The sequence below is a fragment of the Zosterops lateralis genome, assembly GCF_965231275.1.
Source record: "Zosterops lateralis genome assembly, chromosome: 26".
NCBI lineage: Eukaryota > Metazoa > Chordata > Aves > Passeriformes > Zosteropidae > Zosterops > Zosterops lateralis.
Genome location: NC_139786.1, coordinates 4,057,777 through 4,068,139, shown reverse-complemented (window position 1 = coordinate 4,068,139; position 10,363 = coordinate 4,057,777). Strand labels below are relative to the sequence as shown.

The window sequence follows — 10,363 nt, the reverse complement described above, 5'->3', positions numbered from 1 at the left end:
TGGGACTGGGACTGGGAAAAGGGCAGCCCCTCAGGGCCCAGCAGCACCGTCTTGGTGCCATTTGGCAGCAATTTGGGGACTTTACCTAGAGGTGATGGAAGAAGAAGTGACCAAATGACAAATCCCACCCGATGGGTTGGATCCCCATCCCTCTCTCCACCCCAGCGGGATGGAGCCGCTCCTCGGGGAGGGTTTGGGGTGGATCCCCCGAGCTGCCGGACACACTGAGGACGGCACAGTTACACATTTTATTTCTCTGGATGCACTCGCATGGTTTCTGCTCAACAGCCAAAGCTTTATTGATTCCAAACCGTTCCCCTTCTTTCTCCCTCTTCATTTTTATTTTTATTTATTTTTACTGCACTCCTTTGCCCGCCCCTCGACCACTCTGCTGCTTCCACTTTGGAGTATTTATCTCTGTTTTCTCGGAAGAAGCCAACGGACAATTCATTCAGATTATTTTTTTTTCTTTTTTTTTTTCTCCCAAGATCCATATAAATTACATGCAAAACATTGTACATAGAGATTAATATCAAAATGCAATACAGATCAGGTGCACTTTAAGCTGGACTCTAGGATATGGCAAACACACCAGGGTACATATTGCTTTGAAACCACCATTGTTTTGTTGTTTTTTTTTTTTTTTAATGTCATGCATACCACATAATACTCAGTCTTTTGTATTTTGGTTGTGTTTTGTTTTTTTTTTTTTTTTCTTTTTCTCTCTCTCCCATTTTTTTTTTATACAAAAATACCAGTGCTTATTATACTGAGTTACTGGAAAAAAAAAAAAAAAAAAAAAAAGGAAAAACTCAGCTCCATGTGCCCTCTTCAAAAGAAAAGTTTTGTTTTGTGAGAGCGTTGGATAAATATATATACACACACATAAATGTTGAGTTCAGACTGTATATATATATATATTTATTGAAGGGGAGGAAACAAACTAAAGGCAGTTTTAGCCATGGGCTTTGCTGGATGAAAACTGGGGGATTTTGGGAGCGGGGCAGAGTCAGGGCGAGGAGTGGGATGATGCTGGAGAGGAAGAGGTGCCAAAATCCCCCTGTTTGGGTGGAAAAGCAGCAGGGAAAGGAGCACAGGATCCTCCCTGTGCCCTGAGGGGAGATCTGGGGGTGCAATAGGGAATTTTGGGGGGCTCAGAGCTCCACGAGGGGTTGGGGATGGAGCAGAAGCAATTCAGGCTCAGGTGTCCCTTCAGAGGGACAAAAACCTGCCGGGGACTCTGGTGCCAGAGGGTGACAGGAGATGGCAGTGGCACCTCAGAGATGCCCTCCTGCATTTGGGATGGGGTTTTATTTTTCCAGCTGTCCCCTCAGGTGACCCTCAGAGGGAGGGGAGGAAAAACCCTGAAGGGCTGCCCATGCTAAAAATGCGGATTAGTTCGTTCCCTTCTTGAGATCGGTTGGAAAAATTTCACTCGGAAGCTTTATTGCACGGAAAAATAAAAACCAAACAAATTTTGGGAAGAAAAAAAAAAAAAAATAAAAATAGAACGGACTTAAACCCCCTCCCCACACCCTTCTCTCTCTCTCTCCCTGTGCAAATCATAAAAACCTCAGCAGGAAAAAAACGCCTCCGAGAGCTGCCTGGCCAGCAAACCCCACGGCGGGATGTCTTTGGTACCGAATCCGCCAAAATTCCACGGGGGAGAGAAAAACAACAATTCCACGGAAAATCCGCCACCAAAGGGGCCCTGCTGGGATGAAGGACGGGATGCAGGAGGAGGATGTTCACTCAGAGTGTTTTAAGAACGAAGCAATCCAAGGTGAGCTGGATGAGGAGGGGGGTTGGCTTGGCTTTCCTGGCGGGGGGCACGGTGTTCCTTCCCCTGCTCCGTGCGCGCTCGTGGCAGTTCAAACAAAGCAAAAAATAAAACACCCCCAGAAATTATTCATAATAATATATATTTTTTATATATATATTTTTATATCTCCCCCCTAGTCAAAGGCATGTTGCAGAGAGTCCTCAAAAAGTCCGTGCCGCCGACCATGCCTTGTTTTTTATTTCTTCTTGGAGCACCAATCTCCCCCAAATCTCTTTTTTGTTGTTGTTGTTTTGTGTGTATAATGTCCTCAATAACTTAAGCCAAGAGTCAGCTGCTGCCAAGGATATCACTGAAACTTAACCCAAAAAAAAAAAAAAGAAAATTTACAGGAAATCTGCACAAGAAAACATTTATACTTGAAGCAACCAGCCATACACCAACATAATTTATAGATATTTATATATATAAAAAAACCCCATTTGTGTCATCCAACTCACGTCTAGTAGAAAGATGGCTGCTCAGAGAAAAAGGAAGCTGACTGGCATCCGATGGCTGAATTAATTAATCCACGGAATTAATTAATTAAGGTGTCCCTCCCAACTGCCCTCACGCAGTGGCGGGACTCGAGAATTCTTTATTTTCTTTTTTTTTCTTTAAACAAAATACATATGGCTGACGTAAAAATATCAGTTTCTGAGCTAAAGAAAACTAGATTTTTTTTCTTTTTCCTTTTTTTTTTTCTTTTTTTCCTTTTTTTTTTCCTTTTTTTTTCATAATATTTATAGAGCATTATTTCTCCCTCCCCCCCGCTCCTAAAATGGAAAACTAGAACGACAAAAATAGAGCAAAAACTAAAGGAACGACCAGACCCTTTGTGGCAAACCCTGCCAGTCACAGATTCCTGGGAGTGACTTTTGAAAGCCTCCAAAGTTGGCTTGAAGTTTTGTTGTTGGTTTGAGTCTTTCTTCTTTTTTTTATTTTTTTTAAACAGGTCTGAGGTATTAAAAAAAATATCAAAAGAAAAAAAAAATAATAATTTGGTGCATCCCCCCAAAAAGTATTTAATAAATATTTATGTAAGCTTGTAAGAACACCATATATCTTTTTTTTTTTGTTTTTTTTTTTTTTTTTGGTTTTTCTGTAAGTATTTAAAATAGAAAAAAGTGATTTTTTTTTTAGTTTTTTTTAAGCAACGTCACCTTTAGCACAGAACCAAAACCCCAAAACCACCCCTTGTTTGGGTTTTTTTTTTGTTGTTGTTGTTTTTGTCGGTGTTTAACCCAAGATCCCTTCACTCCCCTGGGTTATTGTTTTGGGGAGGGAAGGAAGGAGGAGCTGGGCATGGGGTGGACACACTGAAATTTGCACTGGGGACGGGCAGTGGTGGCAATTTCTTCTTGCTGTTGGCAGTGAACAAAGCCCAGCTCACCAGCACCAGGGTGGGACACTCGGGATATTCGGGATTTTTTTGGGGATAAGGACCTTTCCTCAGCAGGAAAACGAGCTCATCCTTCCCTCCTCCTCCTCCTACCCCACAGGAAGGACGAGGCAGTTCTGGGAGGGAGGGAAGGCTGAAGCAAAGACACTTGGTTTCGTGTTGTGGTTTTAAGGAACACTTTAAAAAAATCTTGGCAAAGATCTGGGCCCTGGCGTGGCAGGAGGTGCTGCAGGCAGTGCTCGGACAAGGCACGGGAGATTCCGCTGTGCGTTCCTGATGGGGGGGAATAAAGGGGGAGGAGAACCCAGCCAGAGCCAGCCTTTCCTAAAAAAAAATAATATAAATTATGGGATCCTCTGCGCTCCCAGGGATGGGAATGACCTCGGGCAGGCGATTCCAGCACGTTCCCTTTGCTCCCAAGCCGGCCAGAGGGGGATGGAGGAGAGGAGGGAGGTGGCAGAGCTGCTTCCCCCAGGTCACAACGGGCAGAAGGAGAAGCCCACAAGCCCTGCCTGCTGCTCCAGGGATCTCCAGAGGGACAATCCAGAGCCAACTCCCAGGAAAGGGACTCTCCATGGATTATTCCCGGGGGTGAAGGTGAGGCAGGGCTCGAGGGAAAGAGGTGACCTCCCAAAAACAAGCAGCGAAGTGAGGCCGAGCCTCCAGCAGCACCTTCTCTGGAAGACCTGCAGCCGTCCAAGCCAAACCTCCAGGAAAATCAGGGATCATCCACGGGCCCTCCCTGCCTTCCACGGGATCAGGAGACAGCTGGATTGATCCCTTCCAGGATTCAGGACCTGCTGTGCCCTGAGAATTCTCCCCTCAGCCTTTTGTGGCTTTTAGGCACAGCTGGAGCCTCCTCCCGGATCCCTCAGCGCCTCCCTGGAGCCGGCACTGCGAGGCTGAGGGGCGCTGGCACCCCAAGAGCGCAGAAAAAGGGGCAAAAATCCTTCTGCTCCAGAGAACAGGAGCTGGGAGAGCTGCAAAAACCCTCTCAGCAAGAGTTTCCCCCCTGAACAAGAGCAGCAGAGAGGCTTCTCCTAAAATCCATCAGGAAGAAGCTGCGTCTTTCACAACCTGGGGGGGTTCTCTCCACCTTTCCCCCTGGCAGTTTCACCTCCACACTTTGGCAGGAAAATCAGAATCTCTCCCCTCCTGCGAGGTTAGAGCCAAGCCACCTTCATTTCTCATCTCCCAGTTTGGAAACCAGAGAGAGAGAGAGAGAGAAAAACCTGTGGGCACAGGCAAAGGGGGAGCTGGAAAAAGCCCAGGTACCATTTTTCAAAGGTGGAAGACTGGTGGGCATCCCTGGATCTCTCAACCTTGGAGTCAACACCTTCCCCTGGCTGGGAGTTTTTAGTTTATTCCTTAATTTTCACACTGGAGCGTGACTGCCCCTCCCCACTTCCCACTGGGTAAAGGGGGGGGTGGCAAAATCCCACAAGCAAAGAGCAAACCCCAACATTAGAAGAAAAAAAAACCCTAAAAACCTTGAGTGGAAAAAAAAACCAACCCCACCAAAAAAGAAAAAATTAAAATAAAATCAAGTCACAAGTGCACCCCCAGCCTTGGGGCTGAGGGCGTGTAAGACTACAACAATTTGAATTTCCTTGGAACATGCATTTTTCCAAAGTGAAAACTCCCTGGGCTCCAGGTGCCTGAAGCCCAACTCTTGAAGAGGAAAGAACCTGGCAGCTTCCCCTGGGTGAGTACCACGGAAAATCAGGGATGGAGATGCACAATTGGTTTGTTTTTTTTTGGCTTAGCCTCTCTCCCAACACCCAGCGTGGTGGTACTCTGGTTCCCACTGCTAAAGAATGGTAAAAAAAAAAAAAAAAGAACAAAACAAAAAGAAAAAACAGATAAACACCCCCCTCTTCCCCACCAAAAAAAAAAAAACCCCAAAAAACCCCCAACAAAACCCAGATGATGATACAAGGCATGAGCAGTTTGACACGGTGTGATCAGTTACTGGTGCCGGGATCACACTGCGCCGAGGTGGACGAGGAGGAAGATGATGACGATGATGAGGAGGAGGAGGAGGGGGAATTCCAAGTTCTAAAAGGTCAAACAGACGTCTCCAGGCTGTGGAAGGGGCTCCCGGGCTCCGGGAAGCTGAACTCGCTGTCCACGGCGTTGTTGTTCCTGTTCCCTGACCCCGCCAGGCCGCCCCCACCTCGCTTTTGGAGTCCGTCGGGCTCGGGCTCGTCTTCGGCGCCGTCAAGGAATGGTGTCCGAGGCTCGTCTTCCTCCAGGATGAACTCCGGGTGAGTCATGAAGTTATGGATGGAGCTTCTGGATTCGGGTTTCTCGAGGCCTTCGTACAGGGAGCTACGGAACGCATTCACCACTTTGATCTGGGCGGCGTGGGCAGGTGAGGGGGAAGAAAAAACAGGGGTCAGTGGGGCTGCCACAGGGCAGGGCTCGAGGGAGGAAGTGAAAATAAATGGTGAAGGACAACCATCGAACGACAAAAATAAATAATAATAATAAAAAAAACAACAGCACGACCACAGGCAACAAAACCACCACTGAACAGACAACTCAGTAAAAAAAAAAAAAACAAAAAACAAAAATAATGAGACATCTACGGTGAACTTGGGGGTCAGAATCAGGCACTACGGGGGTGGTGGGAACCCACCGGCTAACGGGGCGGCCTCAGAAGCTGCAAGAAAAGACAACAGGACGACTCAAAAACCACCACCACCCCCAACATCACCAGTCTGGATGGACGGAAAGCCAGAATGGGTTAATTAGTCGCTCGTTAAATCTGTGTGTGTGTGTCGTGTGTGTGCTCACGGACGGACACGAGGACAAACGAGGTGGGGGGAAACTACGGCTCCAAAAGGAGGTGGGTTAGGCAAACAGCAGGGAAAAACTACCGTGGGAGCCCTGGGTGGGGTTGGGGAGGGTCGTTCCTACACCTCTGGAGAGGAAATTGGGGTTCCCAAAGGTGTCTCTGGGTTTTTTGGAGCCCGTGGGAAGCGCGAGATCCAGGTGGGTGCCGGGAGGAGGGAGCCAGAGCCAGGTGAACATCCAGGGCTGGGTGGGTTTCCCCACACTGCTGGAGCTCTGGATGCTTCCCTGCACCTGCAGGAGACCCAGTGGTTTCCAAAGGCAGGCCCACTGGCCTGGAAAAAGGGGAATTTGATGGAGTTGGGAACCAACTCAGATTCTGTGGGATATTTTAAAGGAATTCCAGCCACATGTACAATCCTGGGAAACCCCCTGGGGCAGCTCCACCAAAATCCAGGCTCAAGCACGAGATGCAGAGCCTGGTTTGGAGCACCAGGGGATGGCTCTGCCACCTCAGAGCTCTGGTGGCTGCCAGTGGTCCCCTGTTCCCTCCACATCCTCTGCAATTCCAACCTCAAATCCCTCCAGCTCACAGGTTTCGGCTCAGGTGGGTGACAAGTGTCACAGCCCAGCTCTGCTGGGGTTTTAGGGAAGCAACAGAAGCCTTGGCTCTGTGGAGCAGAGCTCCTGTGGGACCAGGACATCTCCTCTCCCATAGAATCCTGGAGATTTGTCCAGCTCCCCTGGAAGCAGCAGGGAAAACTCCCTGGAGCAAATTTAGTTGTTGTGCTCGGTCTCCTGCCCCGTGGAAGGAGCTTTGCTCCTCCTCAGCTGCCTCCACCCCTGAGGAACATCCCCTGCCGTGGCTGAAACTGTGGCACAAAAGGGAGGAGACCCACAGATCCCACAAAAGGGGCAGGGGAGCAGCATCCCTGTGGGAATCCTCCCCAGCTGTGGGAGTAGAGAGAGAAGAGCTGGAGGGGGGACGATCCAGAAATCCCCTTGGTGCTGAAGGAAGTCAGAAGCTGTCGGGGTCTGCCACCTCTGTGGGCTGCAGGTGTGGTGGGGGAGCACAGACCTCACCCCAAATCCTGGTGAGATGGGCTGAAATGTCCCTTTATTTAAATTATTCCTTTACTTAAACTGTTCCCTTATTTCAGCTGTCCCTGGAATTCACCCCCCAGCAGAGCCAAACACCTTCTGAGGATCTCTGATCCCACAAAACCAGAGCAGGGAATTCCTTCCTTGCACCTGGAACCCTGCAAGTTCTCCCTGCCCCCTCTCACCAGGGATGCCCTCCCAAGTTCCTTCTGCACCTGGCTCAGGATCAGGAGGAATTTCCTGGCACGGGCTCAGCTCATCCCAGTTGGAAGCAGCTCCAGGAGCTCCTGCACAGGGAGCAGGGCACACACCCCAGCTGGAGCACCAAGGGCTGGGTATCCCCAGTGCTGCAGCACCACTGGCCTGGAAAAAATGGGAATTTGAGGGAGCTGGGAATCAGTTCAGAGCTGGATTTGTGCACTAATGACCCTGGATAAATTCAGCTGAATGCACAGGACAAGGGACACCAGCGAGGCCACCTCGGACTGATCATCTGTCACATCAGCAACGACCTGAGAGCAGCAAGTCCTGACCCCCAAAAAACCAACTGGATGAAGGATAACGAATCCAACCAAGCCAAGTGCAGCTTAGGGACTGCCAGAGCCACCAGGAGGTGGCCAAGGACAGCCCAGGGACTGCCAGAGCCACCAGGAGGTGGCCAAGGAGAGCCCAGGGACTGCCAGAGCCACCAGGAGGTGGCCAAGGACAGCCCAGGGACTGCCAGAGCCACCAGGAGGTGGCCAAGGACAGCCCAGGGACTGCCAGAGCCACCAGGAGGTGGCATCTACAAGCTCAGATTTAGCAGCAGCTCCACAGAAGTCTCAGCTCTGTGGAGCAGAGCTCAGGTAGGATCAGTTCTCCTCTCCCAAGAAATCACCTCCAGAGCACTGCAGCTCTGTCCAGCACTGCTGGGAGCAGCAGAGAAGGCTCCCTTGGAGCAATTCCAAGGAATTTGTGCTCAGTTTCCTGAGCCCAGCCCCTCTCAGCCCCCACAAGGAGCTCCTGCTGCAGCTTCCCTCAGATTTTCCTCCTTTCTCCATTGCCTGCTGCGAGATGAAGTCAGCTGTTCCCTCGTCAAAGGAAGGGGAACAATGAGGAAATGTGTTCTGAATGAGCCAGGCAAAGCTGAATTCCAGGCTGGAGCCGCCCCTCCCTCCCACCCACGGCCAGGCTCCCGCCTCCTCTCCACCTGGAAACTTCAAATGCAACCTCCAAACGCTTGGAATTCATTGCCCTGAAACGTGAAACCTCCACGTGTTGGGCGGGGAATCACATCCCCTGGCAGGGCAGAATTCCTGCAAAACCTGAGCATCCTTCCCTTCCTGAGACCTCTCCAGCAAATCCAGGGGGGACACAGCAAGTCCAGCCCTGGGAAAACTCATCCACGGGAGAGGGACAACCACGGATCTGCGTGGAGGGAAGAGGAGCTTTGGGAGAGAAGGGAAGCAGCAGAGGGGGAAACGAGAGAAAATCCAGGCGAGAAAACAGCGGGAAGGTTTGGAGACCTGGGGTTAGCTCCTGGTGAAGTTGGCACCAGCTATCCGAGTTTTCTTAGCCCCTCGCTGCAAAAATGGGGAAAACATGGAGCCACAGACTGCAAAAAAGCTGCATTTTGGTCTCATTCCCCTCCCTCTCCAAACCCTCTGCTCTGAGCCCTTCTAAGCAGATTTTATCCCATTAGAAAATCCTGGAAGTTTTCCCAGATGCAGGAGGCAGCTGTTGCTGCTCCAGAATCGCTGGGGTTAAACTCAATCAGCTGCCAGCCTCAGAGTCAGCTAAACAGAGAGAAAACAAAATTATCCCAAATTCTCTCTCCTCCCCCACAGTGCATAAACAGCGGAGCCTGAAAGCTCTCCAGAAAGTCACCGAGGGTATTTCTCTAATCAGAGGAGAACGGGGATAAGTGACTGTGCAATAAAAAAGCCAATTATCCAGCAGAGACACATTCCCTGCTCCCAGCCTGCAGACAGAACCCACGGCCGCGTGCTCACCAGCCCCAACAACCAACACACTGAGGGGCTTGACATCAGACAGGGCCTTTTTTGGGGGGTCTGGAAACCCAGGATCCAGCATTCCCATTGATATCCAGCAGGAATGAGGTTTCCGTGCCCGTTTCCATGCACAGTTGTGTGTCTGCACACCCTGGGATCCAGCATGGGCAGAGCAGCCCACATTTAACACACAAGAGAGGGCTTTTTTAGGGTCTGGAAACCCAGTGCCAGATCCAGGATCCAAAATTCCCACTGGGATCCAGGAGGAATTGTTTTCCATGCACAGTTGTGTGTCTGCACACCCTGGGATCCAGCATGGGCAGAGCAGCCCACATTTAACACAGAGAGAGGGCTTTTTTAGGGTCTGGAAACCCAGTGCCAGATCCAGGACCCAGAATTCCCACTGGGATCCAGCAGGAATTGTTTTCCATGCCCATTTCCATGCACAGTTGTGTGTCTGCACACCCTGGGATCCGGCATGGGCAGAGCAGCCCACGATGAACACACAGAGGGGCTCTGCACCAGACAGGGCCTTTTTTTAGAGTCTGAAAACCCAGTGCTAGATCCAGGATCCAAAATTCCCACTGGGATCCAGCAGGAATTGCTTTCCATGCCCATTTCCATGCAGAGCAGTGTCTGCACACCCCAGAATCCAGAGTGTGCAGAGCAAGGTGGGCACTGAGGATCCTCTGGCTGCCCTGGGCACCGGCAGAGCCCCGGGGATGTCCCCACAGAGCCCCGGGGATGTCCCCAGGGCAGCACAGGGATGGCTCAGCTTTGTCCCCAGGCCATGCAAGTCCCCAGGTGGGGACAGAGAAGGGGACAGCAGCCCCGAGGTGTCACCAGCTGAGCCACAGGCAGCACCCACGGCAGGAGCAAATCCTGCTTGTCCCCCTCCTCCCCGTGGCTCAGCCAGCCCTGGGGACAGTCCCAGCGGCCACTCTGCCTCCAGAAGAGATTTCAAGCGAGGCCTCTGCCCATCCCTGGGGTGTGCCAGGGCCGGGCAGTGGGAAGAACCAGCAGGATTTGGGCTCAGCCTTGCCTTCTCCCAGCAATGCTTGTGAACTTGGGTTTTGTTTTTTTTTGAGGAAGAACCGCCAATTTTTGCCCACCCTCAGCAGGGTGGGCTCAACCAGCAGCCCTGCAAAGGAGGAGAAGAGGTAAAACTGGAGGAAGCAACAAGGAACTGGGGGGGGAAAAAAGGACCAGAAAGGTTCATATAACTTTGTTAAGAGCATAAAAACCTGGGGGTTT

At 50.7% G+C, this 10,363-nt stretch overlaps 1 protein-coding gene across 2 annotated transcripts in view; it reads right to left on the bottom strand.

The window, feature by feature from the left end:
- Positions 1-336: 336 nt before the first annotated feature.
- The window catches only part of ATP2B4 (ATPase plasma membrane Ca2+ transporting 4), a 47,331-nt gene continuing 37,304 nt past the window's right edge, over positions 337-10,363 (bottom strand). The window contains exon 20 of one of the 2 annotated variants that reach the window (XM_083878538.1): positions 337-5,628. In XM_083878538.1, coding sequence (XP_083734664.1) covers positions 5,288-5,628 — 341 coding nt within the window. In that variant the 3' untranslated portion in view covers positions 337-5,287. The remainder of the gene's footprint in view (positions 5,629-10,363) is intronic. The other variant, XM_083878537.1, reaches the window with a different exon arrangement.